This window comes from Macrobrachium rosenbergii, chromosome 4, assembly GCF_040412425.1.
Source record: "Macrobrachium rosenbergii isolate ZJJX-2024 chromosome 4, ASM4041242v1, whole genome shotgun sequence".
Lineage (NCBI taxonomy): Eukaryota > Metazoa > Arthropoda > Malacostraca > Decapoda > Palaemonidae > Macrobrachium > Macrobrachium rosenbergii.
Genome location: NC_089744.1, coordinates 42,685,894 through 42,709,408, shown reverse-complemented (window position 1 = coordinate 42,709,408; position 23,515 = coordinate 42,685,894). Strand labels below are relative to the sequence as shown.

The 23,515-nt window shown below is 39.2% G+C and overlaps 1 protein-coding gene across 25 annotated transcripts in view; it reads right to left on the bottom strand.

The window, feature by feature from the left end:
- The window catches only part of LOC136833412 (large proline-rich protein BAG6), a 225,757-nt gene that overhangs the window by 112,534 nt on the left and 89,708 nt on the right, over nt 1-23,515 (bottom strand). For 14 of the 25 annotated variants that reach the window (XM_067095630.1, XM_067095557.1, XM_067095625.1 and 11 more), the window contains exons 6-7: nt 12,656-12,825; nt 11,786-12,144 (exon numbers count right to left, since the gene is read on the bottom strand). In XM_067095630.1, coding sequence (XP_066951731.1) covers nt 11,786-12,144; nt 12,656-12,825 — 529 coding nt within the window. The remainder of the gene's footprint in view (nt 1-11,785; nt 12,145-12,655; nt 12,826-23,515) is intronic. The other 11 variants (XM_067095692.1, XM_067095605.1, XM_067095683.1 and 8 more) reach the window with 1 other exon arrangement.

The window sequence follows — 23,515 nt, the reverse complement described above, 5'->3', positions numbered from 1 at the left end:
ATAATTTTCAATACACCAAAAGCATTAAATGTAAAGTTTTCTTAGGATTTTTGACGATTTTCAACAATTTTTCGGCTTACGACGCGGCATAGGAATGGAACCCGTCGTATACCAGGGACTCCCTGTAAATGGCTGACGTAAAAGTATAGGAGTGTGTGAAGATTAGTATGCTATTTCTCTCTCTCCCCATTCCACCGATATATTTTTAGAAGTCTTCTCAACCTTATTTTTAAAAATTTCTTTGTTCTGAAATGCTCTATGTCTCTGTTTTAGAACAGCGCATTTACAGTTTGTAGACAGTACAGGTAAAATTAGATAAATTTAAAATTATCTACTGTACAGGTAAAGACATACAGAGAAACGGTAATACATAGGTTGCTCTAACTACAAAAGACAGAGAGAGAGAGAACAGCGCATTTACAGTTTGTAGACAGTACAGGTAAAATTAGATAAATTTAAAATTATCTACTGTACAGGTAAAGACATACAGAGAAACGGTAATACATAGGTTGCTCTAACTACAAAAGAGAGAGAGAGAGAGAGAGAGAGAGAGAGAGAAGTTTTTCATTATTTAAGAGAAATTTTTATCAATTATTACAGAGAGAAGAGAAAGAGATCAATTAGAGAGACAGAGAGAGAGAGAGAGAGAGAGAGAGAGAGAGAGAGAGAGAGAGAGAGAAACCTTTGACCTGCTAATCAGCAACACTCCCCCTTCTTGTCATGTTAAATTGACATGTCTGACAGCTTTGCCTTCGACTTCTTCACAAAAGATGAGGGAAAGATATTTGTTTGTTTAAAATACTTATCACATACGAATTTTGTAATTACAGTTGTGTTATTATTATTATCATTTAATCTTATTAATCTTATTAATATTTGAAAATTAGTACTTATTATTAGGTAAAAAATTTATCATACAAAACAAAAAAACATATACAGTACATGTCCCATAAAAATTCTCTTATCTTAATAAAAGAGAGAGAGAGAGAGAGAGAGAGAGAGAGAGAGAGAGAGAGAGAGAGAGAGAGAGAGAGAGAGAGAAATTATTACTTTTATTATTTAATGTTATTTAATTTACACATAAAAGCTTGAAAATTTATAAATTACATACAAAATTAAACATACACGCTTTTGCAGGCTTTCTTAGTATTCGCAAATGTTCGCTTGCTTGTGAAAAACTCACGTATGACAATATGTTAGGCTCCAATGAAAAGTTCGCGTGTCTGTGAATTCGCGCAAGTTCTGGGTATTACTGTATTAGATTTTCATAATCAATACTGTATTCTTTTACAGCCATCATGCAAATATGTAACTGATCATTTCAGTGTTGAATGGCTTCCTCGAATTGTCCATTTGACCTAATTCTCAAACAATATGGTTGAGAACTGAATTACGAGTTGAATCGTAAAACAAAAATAATGTAGTTCCATACATTACTAACATCAATAATGGGTGGTAAATAATACTGATAATGGGCAAGAGGTTGAAGCATAACATTAAAAAATTTTATACAGTAGAAAAATATTAACTAATAAAAATTCAATAAATACTTTCGAATATAAGTAAACAACAACAACATCTAAAGGCAAGTCCATATATTATTTCGAAGACAAAGAAAAACAACAATAAATTATGTTCTTCCCACATATTCAGTAAAAGTGGGTTTTCTAGCCAGTTTCAGTTTATGAATGCTATTCACATCCTGATATTTAATATAATCCCCAAAAGCACCGATGACTCCGTTCACACATGACGTTACCAATTACCATTCATTTCAGGCCTATGTGACTTCTCATTAAACCATTCATCTGTAAAAAAAAAAAAAAACACTATTCCCAATTTACTTCTGTGGTATATCTGAATTCTTCATATTTGTAAAAAATATTAATTTTCAATTCCAATTTAATGCTTTTGCCTTTATTAAAAAGAAAATTGGCATATGTAAGATTTAAAGTTATTTTGCATCCAAACTGGTCTACTCAACATTCGGTGTTGCAGGCGTGCCAACTGAACCTCATACAGCAGTGCATTTCACCACCTTTCAGGAAAGCGAACTGTATTTAGTTTAAGAATGGAAGTTATAAACTATATAACGTTCTTTCTTTTGACAGAAGAACTTTAAACAGATGATAGTCTGATAACATTAGGTATGCCACACTCCAATGTACAGGTTGTCCATCACTAATCCGGCAATCAGTAATCCGGAACAATCAGCAATCCGGCACAAATTTCGGCTAGAGTAATTTCTAATGTTTCCGCACTAATTTTCAAATTTCCCGGGTCGCTGCACTAACTCGCTCGCTGGCCGCTTCGATTTGGTGGCACAGATTTTGCTGTTTCATTTTTTACATTTATTATTGTCTTTTGGCCTACGCTATGGTATATCATATAGGCTACATATACGGTAGCCTAGCCTACATTATACTGAACTCTATTCACATATTAACAATATTATACAAACATCAACATAACGAATGTGCATATTTTTCATGAATCTTTTAAAAAGTTATGCTTTACTACACTGTATCCAATTGTGTATATTCTCATATTGCTATTGTATTATAAATTGTGATCAATGTTTTGTTTTGGGAATCGATATCGCAGTGTTTATTTCGCTGCATTTAACTCAGTTCAGAACGCTTTTCTTGCTTCTAGTTAGCGTAAATGAATATAAATACTTTATTTGGGAAAAGGATATTTTTTGTTATATGAAGTGTTTTTAAGTCGAAATATAACTTAAATACGTCTCGTTGTGAAATTAATTTAGCTATTTTTTTTTGTTAATATATGACGTTCGCGGGAATCACAGCAGGCCGTTTTGGGGGCATGTTTGTTTTGTGTAAAAAAAAATCAAGACTCCGTTCACTATTTTCTCTTGATTTCATCATAATACGAGCTTTACGTATTTATCTTTTATCAGCGGGAAAACAGCAGTAATTTGTATTCTTTCATGCCCAGTAGTTTTGATTAAAATACATTCTTTCCAATTTTATTTAAAGTCGAGTTTCATCCATGTTGCCGATGCACGATAATTTATAGTCATTAGCAGCTTTGTTTTCTCAGCTTCAGCTACAACTTGCAGCTTAAAGTTGCTGTAGCAGTATATTTCCTTGATGATCTTTTCTCCAAAGCGAATAAGGGTAGTGTAAAAAATATATCGGTCCTATTGTACAGTACTTAACGTCATTTGTACCATAACTACAGTAACTGTTTAACTGTACAATGGTTGAAATACAAGCAAAACAGTTGTTATATGGTACGATTATTAGCAAAACAACAGTTTCCCGTTTGGTTGTTTATGGCTGTACGCATTTACGCAAGAGTATAACGTTACTAAAAATACTTTTATCATTCTCTTTTACCTTTTTAACTAGCAGATGGAATAACTAGATGGAGGCAAAGAAGTTGGTCTATTGTAAGTTGGTCTCTCTTGCTGCCTGCGCGAAATCTAAAAATATTTCCTAAATATTTTCGTATCGGTATTAATTGCTAACCCCATCGTAAACTCGAAATATCTTAAGTCGAATTATCGTAACTCAAGCACTACCTGTATTTGATAATTGTCTTTTCTTTATTAACCAACTTGTACTGATTTATGGGATATTTTATTTCTAGGATGAGGTGCTTAGCTACTGGGTTTCGTGTATTCTAGCCTAATAAATGGCTAATCCGGCACCCTCCAGGTCCCAATGATGCCGGATTAGTGATGGACAACCTGTATTATTTGTGTAAAATAAGAGTCTTAACAGAAAGCTCTTTATACAGATGATACTCTGTTAACATGGTTAACAGAATATCATCTAAATATTTCATTACATCTAAACATAATGAAATATTTCATTATGATTTGGACAAAATACTTAAAACCTGCATAAAACAATGAATTTTCTTGCAATTTTATTCTTACTTTTTTCAAATGATTCTTCTTTTTAGATTGTAACAAATTTTTCAAACTAATTAATATATGGACTGTAAAAAAAGAAACAGGATTCAAACAATATATTTCATAAAGTGATGCAGTATTAAATATCGTAATTGTACAAAGCAAAGGATTTCATTCATGCTCAAGATGGTCATAGGCATGCTCTGAAACATACCAAGTAGGCTCCAAGGAACCAAGATGGTCAATAATCTGATGGACCTCCTATGAAGCACAAAGTTAGGCAGTTCCTACTCTCAAGAGAAAAGTGAGCAGGCAACTAGGCAAAGCATGTCTGCACTACTTTTACCTCTCCAACCCCTCCCAACTTCCACCAAGGACAGAGCTGTGGCAAGCATTCCTAAAAATACAGCTGCCAAAGCAGAAACAGGAACAGCGGGAACATCACCAATGACAGTCTGAATCAGAAAGGCTACTGCTGGAACAGAGGCTTCCTATGAGACCACTACAGGCTGTAGCCAAGCATTTCAATAAGGTAACAAAGATTGCATCTTTCATTAATCCAAATGAGGCCACAGCATCTCCAGCAATTCCTTCATCTAATTGGTGTCTCAGAGCATGACACACCAGCAACAGAAGAGGTGATAATAGAAGGGGCAGGGGGACAAGGATAGTCACACCAAATGTCTAGTCCCAAGAGTGCCAAGGTTGCTCACTATCCAGCCCTAGCAAGGGAAGCACAGACAGACACTTTTCCAACAGCTGAAGCACTGGTTATCCCAGCAGATCATTTTCAAAGCTGGTCAAAGAAAACAAATATGTTGTCCTCAGAAGATATCTGAAGGGCCTTCTTCAATTTCTTCCCCTCAGACCTGTACTTCTTCCACTGGTCAGGCAACCATTAAAGACACTATTATTGGGGTATTAACCATGAGAATGTGTCTAATAAACTATGCATTATTGTTTTATTATTTATGCATTATTGTTTTATTATTTAGTCTTTTATTTTTATTCTAAATTTAATGTTTTCTTGAAAGACACTGTTTCCTCCTTCCCATTCATTGCAAACCTTTCTCCTTTCTGGTGTAATGGAGGGAGGGTCCAGAATTTTGAACTAATATACTTGTGGTCAGTTGAGTGAACGACTGCAGAGGGTGAGTCTGTGATCGTGTTGACCAGATTGGTTTCTGGCTTTGCACATCATGTACTCTGGATACAGAAATGTCATGCATAATGAAATTCAGTAAGGACTCCTGAACAGGCCAATGTATTCTGAAATGAATTCTGTTCAAGACTGTCTAGGCCTGGTGGACCTTGTTTTTGGGACCAGTTCTCAAAGTTTAACCACTTTTTTTTGAGATGTGTTTTAGAGCTCATGCTTCTTTGTCAATGTGTTTGAAAACATAATTTTGGGTGAAATAACAGTTCACTAAGAAATAAAAAATTTTCTATACTTAATGTATTTTTTTGTTAACAAAAGTGTTTGTTCCACAAAGTTCTATAAAACTTCCTTGTTACAAATATTTTTTCTGTTATTTATTGCAGGTTTTCTTTTCTAGAAACTGTACAGTAAACCCCCGTGTATTCGTGAGGGATGCATTCGAGAGCACCCGAGCGAATAGTTAAAATCTGCGAATACTTAGAACTGTCTTTTAAAAAAACTTATAACTGCCTATCTTGAAAGTTCAAATACCATTTATACTTAAGTATCATCCTACTTCAAATATATCTTAAATTATAATCCTATTACTTTGAAATTATACTATTAATAATATCATTTCAAAGTCATCTTAAACATTAGCATCCTTAAAGATACATACATATGTACTTCTAACCCTTCCAGCCAAATCAGCAAGAGAGAGAGAGAGCTACCACTACAACAGATTCAGCCAGCCTTGTACTGGCAGAGAGAGAGAGAGAGAGAGAGAGAGAGAGAGAGAGAGAGAGAGAGAGAGAGATCTCTTTAATCTTTAATCTCTTGAGGAATGTTAATCCATTTCTCTTTACAAAATTTATGTTTGTTTTTTGTCTTCCAAAGATGTAAAAACTACACATTTTTTACACATGAACACACACACAAACAGAGTGCATATGTGTTAATACCAATTGGTTAGAGACTCAAATTAGCAGTATCTTTTCCTGAGAGAGAGAGAGAGAGAGAGAGAGAGAGAGAGAGAGAGAGAGAGAGAGAGAGAGAGAGAGAGAGAGAGGACTGAATTAGTATCTACTTATCTATCTATCTATCTATCTATCTATTTCTCACATTCTACCCTTTAATGAGAGAGAGAGTAAGGAAGGAAGAAAAAGAGAAATTGATTTAATCACATTGTGGCAACATCTATCTACCCTTAGTCAGAAATGTTAAGTAATCTGACATATTTGACAGGTTCACCCTCCCCCCTGAGCTAAAGACTCAGGAAAAATCGGGGTTGAAATTTGTTTGTTTAAGGGCTCAGTGATGTTGGTCAGCAACCAGCCGATAATCATATTGGAAAAAGGAAAGTGTGTGGAATGCCGGAAGTCTTTTATTGAAATATCCAATCAGAAATCTGTGGAATCCTTTGTCGTCTGGATTCAGGTTCTATTTCAGGTACCGTCAACATGTTTTGACCATCTCGTGGGTCATCCTCTGGACGTGGTTGAAAAAGATCTGGAGAAACAAGGCACTTAGGTTGCTATTTATAGGGGGGATCATGGTCAGTGCTGAATTATGATTGGCTGCCCGGGGTAGGTCATCTCGGGTGGAGCCTTCTCTCCCATGTTGATGTTCGGGGATCGTCTTGTGTGTGAGCGGCATTGTAGTGCTGGGGATGAATGGGAGAATTTCGATCCTCAGATGCAGAATTTTGATTCGTTCGTACATCAGGGAAGGGGAGGCAGCGGTTTTGGGTATGTTTGATGGAGAAACTGAGGCAGCTATGGTTGTCGAAAGCACGCCTCAGGTTTTCGATCTCCTCTTGCGAATCTGCGCTGACAACAAAGGTATCATTGATGTAGCGCACGTACATCCTTGGCTGGCTTATGTCTTTGAACACCCTTTGCTCCACAGTGCCCATATAGAAATTGGCAAAGAAGACTCCAAGGGGAGAACCCATCACCACCCCGTTGATCTGGGTGTACATATGGCCATGATGGTTGGAGAAAGGGTCCTTTTTGGTGCATGTTTCCAGGAGGGCACGGAGGGCATGTTCAGGGGTGAGACCATCCAAATGATCTTGGGCCATGTGTATAGGGACCCCACCACCCCCCATCCCTGAACATGTCCTCCATGCCCTCCTGCAAATATGCACCAAAAAGGACCCTTTCTCCAACCATCATGGCCATATGTATACCCAGAACGATGGGGTGGCGATGGGTTCTCCCCTTGGAATCCTCTTCGCCAATTTCTATATGGGCACTGTGGAGCAAAGGGTATTCAAAGACACAGACCAGCCAAGGATGTATGTGCGCTACATCGAAGATACCTTCATCAGCCCTGATTTGTAAGAGGAGATCGAGAACCTGAAGCGTGCTTTCCACAACCATAGCTGCCTCAGTTTCACAATCGAACATAGCCAAAACCACTGCCTCCCCTTCCTTGACATCTTGTGGAAGAGAGAGAAGCCTCTTCTCTACGAAGGTCTACATGAAGTGCATGAACCTGGACATGTATATGAATGGGGCGAGTGAGTGCCCTGAAAGGTATAAGCGCTCCACCATCAGTGCCTACATCAGGAGGGCCCTCTCGCACTGCTCCTCCTGGCATGACACACACGGAGAAATGGAACATGTAGCCCAGACCCTCGTCGATAATAGTCACCCAAACTGGAATATAGAAGAGTCTACCAAGGTGAACATCAATAAATGGTATTGGCAGGAATCTTGCCCCGATGCCTCTGAACGCATAGAGCTCTTCTATAAAGGGCAATTTCATCATAAACATAAAGAAGATGAACGTGCCCTCAAGAACATCATCGAGAATAATGTCAGCCCTGTTGACCCCAATACAAATATTCATCTGGTCATTTATTACAAGAGCAAAAAGATGAGCGGCCTGGTGATGCATAACAATCCAGCCCCTCTCACCAGGACCCCTTGAAGAAAACCAACGTGGCATACCGGTACTCATGCCCCGTTTGAGGATGCCTTGGTTCTTACTTCGGTATGACCACCATGCATTTCTCCAAGAGGATTTCCTGTCACAGCCAAGAGGGAGCCATCTTTAACCATGCCAGGACTGTCCATAACCAGAGAATTACGAGAAAAGATAAAATTGCGAATATGGAAATAATTGACCGAACTACTGACCACCGCCGCCTGCATCTCTTGGCAGCATTGCACATTGGGAAGGAAAAACCAACCCTCAACATTACACGCAGGAAACCTTTCTCCTCCCCACGGCTGCCAGGAGACCTGCACCGAGCGACCCCCACAGTGAGCAAGCAAATCAAAATTCTGCATCTGAGGATCGAAATTCTCCCATTCATCCCCAGCACTACAGTGCCACCCGCACGCAAGACGAGCCCTGAACTCAACATGGGAGAGAAGGCTCCACCTGGGATGACCTGCCCTGGGCAGCCAATCATAATTCAGCACTGATCAAGACCGCCCCCCCATAAATAACAACCCAAGTGCTTTGTTTCTCCAGATCTTTTTCAACCATGTCCAGAGGATGATCAACGAGATGGTCGACACATGTTGACGGTACCTGAAATAGAACCTGAATCCAGATGACGAAGGATGTCTGATTGGATATTTCAATAAAAGACTTCCGGCATTCCACACAATATCCTTTTTCCAATGTCAATATCGGCCAGTTGCTGACCAACATCGCTGAGCCCGAAAAGCGAATTATAAGGAAAATAAAAGATACTGCATACGATAAATTCGCATAATACAGCTATCCTTTTTAATATTATTATTATACCTTGTTAATCTTATTAACATCTGAAAATTAATACTTATTATTAGGTAAATCATTTATTTATCATACAAAACGAATAAATGTACCATTAAAATTGTATCTTTTCCTTTATTATTATTGAATCTTATTAAACTTAATATTAATTTTTGAAAATTAGTATTGTAAATCATTATTTTATCATAAAATGTATATGTAGATACAGTACAGTATTTAGTCAAGAAAATAATATGAAAATACAGAATATTGCTCTACAAAAAAATCTGTGAATGGATGAGTTTCCCACGAATTATTTATTGATAGGTTCCACAGAAACTTACACGAATCGCTGAGTCTGCGACTTGTGAGAACGCGAATATCGGGGGTTTACTGTAATCACTTTTTTGTGTACGTCTCATTAAACATAGTGTACGTTCCAGGGTTATGTTAGCCGATTTATTGTTTAGGGATTGTACTGTCACAACTTTGAATTGTCTAACATGCATGAGTTACTTTAATAAAATACTAGTATAAGATTTGAGGTTTTGTTATCCTTTCATAAACTGCCAAGAGCCTCTTTGGCAGTAATCGACCCCTGCAGTTTAGACAGAACACACAAATTTCTTGCAGTGGAAGAATCTTGCCCTTATCATTTTCACAACAAATCATGTAAGTTACCGTAAGACAAGCCAGGGTAACCAACATCTAAGCAAAAGAGGGTATAAAAATTGTTTCACCAACAGTGGGGATCCCTGCCTCAATTACATTCTTGGTGGGTATAGATGATGATGGAGGGGAACTTGGTCTTAAGATGCAGAAGCACAAGTGAGCATTCTCCAAGCCACATAGTAAGTCAAGCAGTAGGAAGATGTCTGAGCAGTAATGCACCGAAAGAAAAATGACCCTGACGAGCACGCACAATGCTCTTCATTTACCTTATCATCAAGCTTCCATGACCAAACCAGCTAAATAACTAAATAAATACATTATCCATATAAATGATGCAGGTTTGTAACCTAGTGATAGAGAAATCATAAAAAATTTATGACAAACAATGAATACAGAAAAAAATGGAAATGTAAATGACAATATAGCAAAAGAATAAGTGTGAAAACCAAATTAGATAATAAAACCATATGACAACCTTGCGTATCTATAAATGTACATTACTTGTATATCATGATCTCAAGGACTGAGATGGTTTGAGTAAGTGAAAAGGGAAAAGGGGAGCAAACACTGTGAGTAACTATAGATAAAAAAGTAGCAGGATAAAGACCAATGGAAGAGTATAAATGAAGAACTGGATAAAGTGGAGTCTGAGGACCTGGATAAAATGGAAGCCAGGCAGACTGCTGTTGCAGAAGTATATTGAAGGAACCCATTACATGTTAGAATCAAAGGGGAAAACCCAATGCATAAATGTTAATGATAATGACTTGCAGAACTTACAGTAACATCATCAGAGACCAGTTTAAGGTATTGCAATCCCCTGATATCACAAAAAAAAGGGTACATTAAATTCTACTCTGCAAGGAATCGGACAAAGGATTCCTCTCTTACAGAAGGGTGAAAGCTTGAACAAAGATATCAACCAAACAGCTAAGTGGGAAAAAGAAGGAATAGACAAAAAATGCAAACACCTCTTTGGGTTAGAACTAATAAGACACTTCAATGAACCTCTAGTAATGTCTAAAAAATACATGCAACAGATATACAAGTGTGCACAGAATATGTCTTGCAAGAGTAAAATAAAAAGGACAATTATTATTTTTATTCCTAAGTAATGTAATCACACCACTGAGTTACATTTCTCGATTAACTGGGTTAGCTAAGAGGATTTATTCTTAAAAGAGATAAAATGTGATGGAAGACAAAATGAGAAACTAGTAAATGGGAAGAGACAAACTATATAAGAAGCAGCCGCCATAAAGAATTGCAACTGAGGCTGATAGGAACCTGCATGTGACTGAGCAATTCCAACAGTTGTACTTTCTTATATAAGTGTAATAAAATAGATATGCTAATTACCAACTTATACTGATTAAACTGTAAATCTATTAAATCTATACTGTCCCAAAAAGCACTCAATGAGCAATTTTGTGCCAATATAGTACTTGCATCAAGTGAGGAAATTATCCATTTTTAAAGATGAAACCTCATGATTCATGTAAGACTATTTTCATTAATGATCTTAAATATTCTATACCAAATTCAAATTATCTTTACAAAGATCTTTGTAATTGAGATATTTCAAGGTTATTACTGATGCATAAAAGATCACTGGTTCAAGCATTCACTTACATATAACAGGAATATTTAAAATGTTAACCTGCTCCACTTGGACATTAGGGGCAATATTTGACAGGAGAACTAAGCTAAATTAGCTGAGAGAGAGAGAGAGAGAGAGAGAGAGAGAGAGAGAGAGAGAGAGAGAGAGAGAGAGAGAGAGAGATTGGTTCATGTGACAGATCACAATGCTCTCTTGAGTGGTGAAGTAATCCTGAACAACCAAGCAGAAGGATGGCAATCAATTATCTCTAGGTGACAAATTATTCTCTGATGATGTTGCTGACCTAGTGCACAGGTGTGAAGTCCTAAAATGAAAAACTCACTTTGGCCTAGAAAAAATTTAGACTTCATACCTTCTTTTTTACTACCAGCTTCCAATAACACATGCCAGTTTTTATTATTTTCATATCAAAAACTTTTAACACACCTCACAGAACATAACCTAAAAACCAAAAGAGACTGTTAAGCGGTTAAGAGAGCATGGATAGAATGTTATCAAAATTATCAATGGATACTTTACTGTTACTAGAAATAGCATTCATCAAATTAAGTTACTGTATTTACAAAGATCTGCTTAGCAAAATATTATCTCTAACTCCATTTCCCAGCAACATAAGGGTTGTAATGGTTCCAAACCTGGAGGAAAAAACAAATCAAAGAAAAGCTATCAAACAAGAGTCTCATATCAATAAAGAGAGCCTCTCTTACTCAACACTAGGGTAACTTGATAGTCTTACTTGTAATTCTGACAGTTAGGGTGCGCAAACTACCCTGGGAAATGCCACGAGGGGGAGTGCCAACTCTGCTACTGGCACTAATGGAGGCTGTGTTGGCATTGTTAATACTTGTTGCTATGCTTGTTGCAATACCGCCTGATGAAGTGTTTATGGATGGGCTTGAAGAATTGCCTGGGGCTGCTGCACTTGAACCAATGGATGCACCACTGGCAACACCAATGTCACCACGAGCTAGGGATGACAACGCTGAAGCTACAGCCGCAGAAGCAGCCTGTGCTAAACCACCTGCTAAACTGCCATTCATGGGACCCATTACAGTGGCTGGCATTGGAGCTGAAACCATCGTGGCTGGGTCCATGCTGTATTTAAGAAACATTTAGTTGATTATTTATTATCAAGGAAAAAGTAAAATCGTAAGCTTTTTCAATACTGCTTTCATAACCACTAAATACATAAAATCTGCAAGCTTTATCACCATAGACCATGGCTTTCATAATATTTCATTAATACATAAATTGTGTTCTACTATGCTGATTTCTTGGATATTAGCTGTAAATAACCGTTAACAATAAAGTAGTGCATGGGTGTGATAACCAAACAAAAAACATATAAGATTAAAGACAATGAAAATATTGTATTCTCCTAATTCAGTGTACAAAAAATTCTATCCCTTTCTTCCTACTATACTGTTTGCTTACTGCTAACTTCCACATGATATAGTTTACAAAATTTAACATTAATCCAAATGCCATGTACTGAAGATGGTTCAGAATGAATACTTTTGGCAGGTCAAAACATATTTAAATACAGTACATTGCTTCAGGGAAAGCATCATAAAATGTTAGTAAATTTAATATATAACATGCTAACCTGTTAAGTGCATCCATTTCTGAGTAAAGGGCCTCCATGTCTTCACTTGGTGGGGTAGTTGTGCTTGATGCTGATGCAATGCCTTCATCAGTAGTCTCGCTTGTTTGAGGTCGGTGGTCTTCGGTTGAATCGGTTTCCATCGCATTTCTGTCACCACATGGTCCAGCAGTCTACAAAAGCCACTTGAGAATATTAACAACATCTAACAGGTTCTAAATCATTCTTCCAGCATAACAATTTACAGCTTTATTTAATATTACCCTCAAGAGAAAATTAGATTACTCATGCTGGTAATCTCTCATCTACAAACTGTTATTTTACAACCTCTTTAATTGTTCATCTGTACTTGGAACCAACAACATATTTTGATAAGTGTGAAAAATGACATTTTCATAATAAAATTAAGTTTTATATATACTTACCAAGTAATTACATAGCTAATGTATCTACCACACATGGCAACTTTTTTTAATGTAGTGGCAGTGCTTCTTTTGTTTACATGTAGGTGACCCCAGCCACCATAGGGGAAGTAGGAACAATTTAGCAGTCATTTTCCAATTTGTTTGTGCCCTCATGTCCATAAGAGGGGAGGAGGGTGGGCTTTGATTCTGTAATTACTTGGTAATTATAAATAAAACAATTATGAAAATGTTATTTTCATATAAGTAACTTACAACTTACTAAGCAATTACATAGCTGAATCCCACACTGAATGGAGGTGGGATACGTGGGCATAATCTACTCCAAAACATTAAAGCATGAAAATGAATTTGAAATATAAAATTCTGGCAGAATTGTATTGCAATGCTTGTTGTTTCCTTATGTGGTAAGAGAGCTACTGCAGGTGAATACTGCCTCTGGTCGGTACTCATCTTAACCCATAGTGGCGTGGCTGTTAAGCCGTGGAGTGCTTCTACTTAAGTGGGAGCTTTGTAGTGGATGATATGCCTGATGGCTAACAAAGCATTTAATAAGGTGCCCTTGCCCTGGGCGCAGTACCAACATAAAAATAAAATAAATAAATAAAACATACAATGCCATCACCTACTCTGTAAAAACTTGTTAAAAACCACAACCTATCCACTAAAACTGGTGGATACTCCAAGTATCTTGTACCCTAAAGGTTCCCCAAATTCTGAAAAAGAGTGCTTTCTAGGATTTTTCACTTAATATCATGCCGCCACCGAGAAATGGTCCCAAGGTACTGCAATCGATAAACATTGTTTCTACTTCCTTTAAGTAGTGAGAAGCAAATATGGACTTGCACCTCCAGTAGGTAGACTGGATAATGGAGGTCAAAGACATGTCATGTCTGAGAGCCAAGGAAGTAGACACTGCTCTGATATCATGTAATCTCACTTTAAAGTTTGGTAAAATGTCCCCCTGGATCTGGGAATATTTTTTTTTTTAAATATTAAACCTCTTAGGAAGTACGACAAGGCATTCTTTGATAGAGGACGAGATGGGTTCTTTAATGAATAACAAAGATTACTAGATGGGCCCCTAATGTTTTCTGTCCTATTCAATGCTCTGAACAGACACAGTACTCTCTCTTTTTCCCCTTGACTATGAAATTCCATTAAGTTCTTCACAGTGAATGAGCAAGGTCAGGGCTTGGACGGGTCCTCGTTCTTGGCCAGAAAGCCTAAGGCGAAAGAGCAAATGGCATCCCCTTGAGAAAAAACCCACATTTTTGTCAATAGTTTGCATTTCACTGATGAGCTTAGCCATAGGTAAGGCAAAGAGGGAGAGAGTTTTACACATCAGATTCTGAAGAGAAGCAGAGTGAAGGGGCTCAAAAGATGGGGCCATCAGCCATTTCAGGACCACATCCAGATTCCATGAGACCAAAGTCTTGTCTCTTTCATGTTCTACCTCATCAAATGACTTTACCAGGTCTTCAATGTCAGAGACTGATGGAAGATCTAGGTCTCTATGCTTGAAAATGGAGCCAAGCATTGCTCAATAGCATTTAATGCTAGAAAAAGACAAGTTCTTGGTATTCCTCAGAAAAAAAAAGGGACATCCACAATTTGTGTCCAGTTGATCTCAGAAGATGAGATATTGCGGTTGTGGCACCAGTGTCAGAGGACTGATCACTTGGCGTGATAGACAAGGCTAGAAGACTTCCTTCTGCACTTTGCAATAGCCTCTGAAGCTTCCCTTGAAAAACTCTTCGCTCTGACAAGTTACAGAGTGGAGCCTGTCAGAGTGAAAGTGGGCAACCCCTGGTGGTGTCTTATGAAGTGGGGTTGTTTGAGTAGCGATACTTTTTGGGGAAGCAGTTTTGGGTAGTTCACCAACAGACGTAGGAGGTCCGGGAACCACTTCCTCAGAGGCCAAAACAGGTTATGAGGGTCAAGGTCACATTGTGGTGCATCATGAACTTGTTAATGCTTCCCTGATCATGCTGAAGGGTGGGAAGGAGTAATGGTCCAGATTCGACCGATCCTGTAACTTGGTGTCCATGGCCAATGTAAGAGGATCCGGGCTGGTGAGCAAAACAGAGAAGGACGATGGTTTCTGGAGGTGACAAACAGGTCTCACTGGCATGCCCCATAACTTCCACAGGTCTAGACAAACCAGGGGATCCCGGGTCCACTTGGTGGGAAGGACCTGCTTCCATGGCTCAGCTTGTCTGCCACCACATTCAACTTTTACTAGATAAAGCAAGTGATAAGAATAACTCGTTTTGGTCTGCTCACAGCAGTAATTCTCTTGCAGCTTGACAGAGAGGGATGGAATGGGTAATGCTTTGTTTCAGATGTAAGCTAAGGCCATGGAATAGTCCGCTTGCACCACGAATGTCTTGTTGCGGACTAGGTGCGTAAAATTCTGATAACCAAGCTAAACTGCCTTCAGCTCTCTTACACTGATATGTAAGTTGTGTAGTTCAGTAGTCCATGTCTCCGAGACCTCTTGATTGTTTAGCAGGGCTCCTCAACCTACGTCCAAGGCATCGGAAAAGAAGTCTGGGTCAGGGTTCAGAGGATGAAGGGGCCTCCCTTTCGACAGCCTTTCTTCTGACAGCCACCACTGCAGGTCAGATTTTATCCCTGGGGTGATCAGAAAAACATGACTGTCTGGCTGTGTCTTCTTGTTCCAGCTAGCCTTCAGGTAAAACTGGAGTACTCTCAAATCTGGCTGTGTCTTCTTGCAATCTGCCCAATCTGACAAACATCTCCATGGAAACTGGTGTCCTCAATAGACTTATCCATTGTTGAGCTGAATAAGACGAGACGATAGGGTTAGAAACCTCCCGGACTTTTTGAAAGCAGCTGGATATCCTCTTGGGGGACAGAAAAACTGAAAAACCCCAAGAGTTCAGTGTCATCCCAGATAAAGGATTTCTTGAGAAGAGCTCGACTGGGACTTCTGAAGATTTATAAGGTTCAGCTCCTGGGTCAGAAGAATCTTGAGTGTGTCCTCCATGCACTTGTCCTTCGACAGGGATCAGAGAAGCCAACTGTGTTTCTACTTCCCTCATCTAAGTAAAACTGACGTTGATTCCCCTAAGTGGAGCTATTTCGATAGTGGAGCCAGGACTCGAGTAAACACTTGAGGGGCTGTTGAAAGACCAAAGCAAAGAGTCCGAAACTGGTAAATACCATCCTGGAAGCCAAACCTTACATACTTTCTGGAACTTGGACAAATGGGGATATGAAAATAAAGTCCAGTCAAATTAGGAAAAATACATGAAAAAATTTATAATAAGCTGAAAATTGGTAAATGACTTCTTTAGACGCTTACAAATAACATATCAAGTCCCCATTAATCCAACCCGAGCTTCGTCTGACATCTTGGAAAATGGCCACCAAATTTCAGTTTTTCACTATTTCCATGGAAATGGTTGGTCTGACGAAAATTACTATGAAGTACATAATTACAGAACATTAAATTCTCTAAAAGAAATATTCTATGCATTTTTCTCTACAAGTAATAGTTTCATAAAAATATCAAATTTTTGAGAGTGCAACATAAGATATTGACACTTTTCCACACCACCCTTGAGGTACAGAATGTATGCACGCTTCTTTAATGTGGTATCCCCTTGAGGCCTAATCCACAAATATTTCTTCTTACTTCTCTGTCACATGCTTAGTTCTTAGACTAAAAATCTGATCTTCTGGCTGATTTCCATGGATGCTCCACTGCAGTAGAAGTAGGATTTCCTGTTGTTTCTCATGATGTACTTCTTCTGGTTCATGGTCTGTTATGTGCTGGTTACCCTCACTATGTTCTTCAAGATGTTCAGTGTCACTGTTATCTGTATCAACTGTGGGCTGTGGGAATTTCTGATTCATCCATTATTTCTTCTTCGTCAAATGGGATAGTAGAGTTTAAGCAGGAAACCTCTCGACAAGACACTCATACAATAGAACATTTTAGGTCCCTTTTCACACAGCTGCACATCTGAATACAATTCTTTGTGCACGTGCACGATATCGAATGAAGTAACTTATCAGGTGCGGGTGGTAAAGTCGTGGTGACAGGAACCAAGCCATCGGTTTCTCGTTTCCACCTCACTGCTTGTGGGGTAATGGATTGCAATGCCAAAGTTGAACCTGGTGATATACCCGAAGAAAATATTGTTTTGAAGCTGCTGCTGCTGGGGGAAGTCTTTCAAGTCTTACTTGCTTTTTACAATGTATGGTTCCTAAAGCACAATGAGTAGCTTTTCTCCTGTATCAATCTTATACTTGACTTCACTGACACCAGAAAACAGAAACATAAATTTCTTGAAACCTGGATGCAGAAAAGTGTCTGCAAGACATTACATTTCCTCTGATCTCGAGCTTCCCCTCGTTCGCTAAAAGATTACATCATGCTGAAAGTGGCAGAGACACAGTTTTGTCTTTCTTCACACAAGGAAAGCATAAACTCCTCAGACTTTTACAGAAAAGAAAAGAATTGATAAAATGTGCAGCTGTACTTAATAGCAGGTCAACAACACAGAAATCAGTGACTGATACAGGAGAAAAGCTACTCATTGCCCTATATGGAGGTATTGAAGAAGAATTAGATCTGAAGTCATTTCGACTGACGTGGTTTAGGAGAGCAACCGTAAGCTGTAAAAATGCAAGTAAGACTTGAAAGACTTCCCCCAGCAGCAGCAGCTTCAAAACAACATTTTCTTCGGCACAGCAATCCATTACCCCTGAGCAGTGGGGATGGAGAAGAGAAACTGATGGCTTGGTTCTTATCACCACAACTTTACCACCTGCGCCTGACTAGTTACTTCATTCGATACCATGCATATGCACAAAGAATTGTGTTTGTATGTGCAGCTGTGTGAAAGGGGGCCTAAAATCTCCTACTGTATGTGTGTCTTATTGAGGGGTTTCCTGCTCAAACTCTACTATCCCATCTGATAAAGAAGAAATAATGGATGAAGCAGAAATTTCCAAAATCAATACAGATGAGTGACACTGAACATCCTGAAGAACATAGTGAGGGTAACCAGCACATAACAGACCATGAATCAGAAGAAATACATCATGAGAAACAACAGGAAATTAGCTATAGAAATCCTGGTGATTCACATACAGAGGAATTAAGTACCATCTACTACTGCAATGGAGCGTCCCAGGAAATCGGCAAGATCAAATCTTTAGTCTAAGAATTAAGCATGTGACAGAGAAGTGAAAACAAATATTTGTGGATTAGGCCTCATGGGGATGCCACATTGAAAAAAGCATGCCTACATACTCTACCTCATGGGTGGTGTGGAAGAGACAATATTTTACATTGCTCTCTCAAAAATTTGATGTAACTATAAAACTATCACTACAGACAGAAAAAATGCATAGAATCTTTCTTTTAGAGAATTTAATATTCTTTAATTATGTACTTCATAGTTATTTTCGTCAGACCAACCATTTCCACGGAAATAGCGAAAACTGAAATTTGGCAGCCACTTTCCAAGATGGTGGATGAAGCTTAGGGTGGATTAATGGGGACTTTTGAAAAGTTATTTCTAAGTGTCTAAAGAAGTCACTTACCAATTTTCAGCTTATTATAAATTTTATCATTTATTTGACTAAAATATGCCCAATTTGATTGGACTAATAAGCATCTTGCATATCTAAGGTTACCATCCAGTCGCCCTGGTGAATGGATACAAGGACTGAGTGGTTTGTCTCCGTCTTGAACTTTGTCTTCAAGACAAAATGACTGAGGGTGCTTACATCGAGGACTGGTCTCCAACCCCAGATGCCTCTGGTGCCACAAGAGATGATTGTAAACATCCCTCAGAGGTAGTGTCCTGAAGCTCTTCTGTGGCCCTTTTGTGTATGAGGGAGGAGACTTCCTCCCATAAGGCTGAATATCTCTTGGAGCCTACAGTGTAAACTGTGAATGTGATGGGAGACGGGCCTTGTCAAGAATGGAAGGACGTAGCCCTCCTTTAAAACACTGATAATCCAGGGCTCCACTCCTCTTATCAGCCACCTCCTCTTACAGGTGCATGACAGACCTCCGTCTCACTTCCTATGTGGTTTGGAAGAGCTCTTCTTGATGGTTCTGGATGAAAAGCGGACATTGAGCGGGACCTGAATGGCTTCCGAGATCTCCCTCCAAGAAAAGGCTGTTGCTGGAGGGGATAGGTGGTTCTAGCTTGAAAATGAGCAGAGTCCATGGGACGCCTAGATGACCAGGTTAGCAAGTCTTGAGTCATTCTTATGTAAGTTTGAAACTATCTCTTTCTTGAAACGAGATCTTGATGATACTTGACTTTCTTGGCCAATGCACCCACAACCCAATCAATGAAACTGAAGACTTCAAATACTTTGAATATGTCCTTAACCAGACGATTCAATTCTGCAGATGTAAACATGATTTTGGCTGACGAGAAACAGATCGATGAGACAAGCCAATACGATCGGAGAAATCCCCTTGTGAGAAGGCAGCGACTCCCAAAGAGGGAGCCTACCTGGTTACGTAGGACAAGTACCTCCTGCATACAAGGCGAGAAAGAGGAAAAGCGAAAGATGCTTTACTCTGCTCTCCTTTGGCCAGTTTTCTATTCCTTAAAAGACTTATTAGAGGAGGATGAAAGGAACATCTTGGGGAGGCATGTCACCCAACTGGTTCCTTATTAAGAACGTTGAGGCAGGCGAAGAAGGAATAGCTGGGACGAAAAATGGGAGGAAAAATTCACCATCAAACAATGCAGCATATGCTGAAGGAGAAGCAGGTTCTTGGGTGAATCTCCTCTACTGAGGAAAAAAAAAAAAAGAGACGGGTGGTCATTCTGAAGCAGGAGCTTTCAGAAGCAAGTACATAATCTGGGCTAACTGTTGTTTTTATAAGAAATAGAATAATTTATCATAATAAAACTTATACGTAAAAGAATGAAAAAAAGTGAAGTGTGTCAGGGAACGGGCGCTGTTGGGAACCATTGGGCTCTCAGGTGGGGGCGCTGGGCACTTCAGAGTGGGCACCGCTGGGCGCTCAGGAGCAGGCCCCGCTCAATGCTCAGGATAGGGCACCGGGCACTCAGGAGTGGGCGCCTGGTGCTCAAGAGTGGGCACCTGGCACTCAGGAGAGGGTGCTAGGCAGTTGCAAATGGGCACTGGATGCTTGGGAGCAGGCACTGGGCGCTTGGGAGTGGGCACTGGATGCTTGGGAATGGGTGCTGAGCGTGTAGGTGAGATGGTCTCCGGACTGTTCCACACAGGTGGGTGCTGATGGGCAGGGCCAGGAACAGAACGGACCAAGGAGAAACTATAAGGTGGTCCAGGACTGCTCGGAGTCTGCTTATACTGACTGAGAGACAGTGTCTAGATGCTGGCCATGGTTTTCAGAAGGGCACTTAAGGGGCCGGGTCGAGTCCAGATAACATTTGTAGTGTTTCTTGTCCACTCCATAGTCGTCTGAAGAGCTGGAGGACAACAAAAGTATCTTCTTGGACAAGCTTTTTCAGTTATAATAAACTACTACCTGTGGCAAACCCCATCAGCCTCCTTTGGAATTTTGTATGTCTTCTCCCAAGTTAGGGGGAGTAGGAAAGGGACCTTGGACTAGAGGAATCAACGGAATGGATAGTGATTCCTTCATTTGCACTCCTTAGACAAGCCTTTCCAGTGGCTGTCTGCTGACACCTGGGAGTAGACAACAGGTGTGGCTGAGGGGCAACTACCAGCGGGCAAGTCCCATCGGCACCCCCCTTAGACTTTTGGTATGTCTTCTCCCAGGTTTGGGGAGCATAACAGGGACCTCGGTCTAAGAGAACCAGTGGGACGGGAGCCAGCTCCTCTACTTGCACTGCACTATCACTTTGCACTTTCTCTGCAAACACTTTCTTTACTGTATAACCATTTTAAAAGTCTTCAAATCAGCTACAGTATTTACTACTAGATTAAGCGTTTCATCAAATCTAGACTCGATACTGGCGATGGCATTAGGATCAGAAGCATGGGCACCAGGCAAGGGAGGAGAAGGTTGTCTAGTAGAAGGGCAAGCACAGTAGTAATAGGAGTAGAAGGTAGAGTAAGAGCTAACCTCTAAACTACTTTTGGTTTAGGCTTGTCTCTAAACTCTAAGAGTGTTTTCCAGCTTTAGAAGCTGCTTTCCTCTTTCTTTCTCTCTCTTTACATGTTTATGAACATTACATTCTTGCCCCCTATACTTAGCACAGATCATATGAGGAACAAGACAAGCTTTAGTAAGTCTTGACTTGCAACCTAACTCGACACAGTAGTGAATACTAGAATTCTGACATAATTCTAATAATTTACTGACTAGTAAAAACTGCAAAAAATTAAAAATAAATTGCCTAAGAACAGTCTAGCATAAGTGCATCCATAACAAAACAATTGTACTTCACCAAACATAAATGAACTACAGGTAATCTAATAACATAGCTGCTGCAAATGGCGTGATGTTTACAAAACAATCGGCAGGAACAAATTGGAAAATGGCTGCTAAGATGTTCCTACTTCCGCCCGTAGTGGGCACGGAGTCACCTACATATAAATAAAAGACACGCTCCCGCTAAATTAAAAAAAGTTGCTGTGCAAAGCAGATACATTAGCTATGTAATTACTTGGCAAGTTACTTATATAAAACTAAATTTTAACAATTTAAAAGGCTTTTTTCAAACAAACCCAACACAGGCCAGGGCTGTTCTACAATCTGGAGTGCAATGGTCAGGAGACCAACTGCCAGGAGCTGCCAAGACATACAGAGATAGCTCTGGAGAACTAGTCTTAGGAAAGTGCATTCTTCCCTTCATGTTTCCCAAGAGACAAAAACATGAACAATCAAGGTCGGTCCCCCTCTCCCTAGAACGGAGTGACAGAGGTCATGCAAGGGACTGGACTGAACACGAGCAAGTTCATGTAGCGGAAATTGGTCATCAGCAAACTTGTGCGCTGATCAACCTGCACTGCCGACTATTCCTTTGATATTGGAGGAAGAGGTCAAAAATGCTTCCAAAGTGAGAGAGTGAAATGGCGAGAAGAGGACTGAAAAAAGTAAGCAAAGATAGGAAACAAAAAAAGTACATTATGGAAGGTAGCCATGTGGATGGTTTGGAAGAGGTATCTTCATGAACTCTGTACTAATTATTAAATGTAACAAATGCAGTCATTAGAAGCCCAATATCACAAAATATTGTAGTAAAATTCTTTGATAACTGAAATGCATTTGAAAACCTAATGGATAAAAAAGGGGGAGAAAACAACATCATGTGGTGAAAGGGCAGGTCTTAGAACATATCAGGGCACACTAGACTCCAGAGTTATTAGAGAGCAGTAAAGCTTGGACAAAGCAAAAAGAGCTTGTCAGACTACTGGTTATTATTACTATTAACATCATTACTGTTAAATGTGGTGGTGGCATCAGCTGCATCAATTTATACCGTACTGTAATTTTTCAATCTTGCTGATTTTTGCTTTTCCCATGTCACTGCACTCAGTCAGTAACTACAATGTTTGTCACTTGTGAAGTAGAGAGTCTTTTATTGGAAAGGAATGCACTAGATGCAAGATACTGAATAACTACAATGGAGACTAGGCCCAATAACTGAAATGTGGTGGTTTTCTTAGTTGCTCTTTTCCAGTAGATATTCTTCAAGGCCACATATGCCCAGGCTCTACCAACCATGATCACGCCAAAGGAAGAGAGTAGACTGTCTATCATGGTGAGTCCTGTTCCTTATATAAGGGATCAGCAGGGGGTGGCTAGCAAGTCTTGGTCAGCAGCAGGCAGGTGTGTTAAGTCATGTGCAAGGACCAAACATTAGATCACCATTTATACCAACTCCATATAATTTGTGAAAGACAAATTTAATTTTTTCAACTTAAGATTTCAAGGGCTTCTACAAATACTTCATCAGTCATTGGAATTTGGATAACCTCGGAGATGGCAAGTTTTTAATAACCTTAACTGCTGACCACATTGATGACATTTCTGCTGTGAAAACAGTGCATAATTTAGACCTTTATGTCTTATGATGTCCAGGGATATTTGCAAAACTTCTGGACAGACAGTACAATTGTGTAAGGATATGTACTCTATGTAATACCCAAGGAAGGACAAATTCTAAGGTTAAGGATCTGCTGCACAGAATTACATGCCTACTGCAATACCCCAAGGATCTATTTTTGTGTCACAAGAATATACAAGGCATGTCAGCCTTTGAGGCAGTATAGAAAATGTTATGGTAATCCATATATAATGAACTGAATGTTAACTGATTCCTAATATTTTAATTGCAAAGAAAAACAATATGCAACTCACAACACTTTCCTCTCGGACAATTTTTTTTATCTATCTAAGTAAATGTTCTTCTATTCATAACTGAAAAGTGCAGGACATTTTTTTTTATTTATTAAAGGTAGGCTACCTCAAATATTA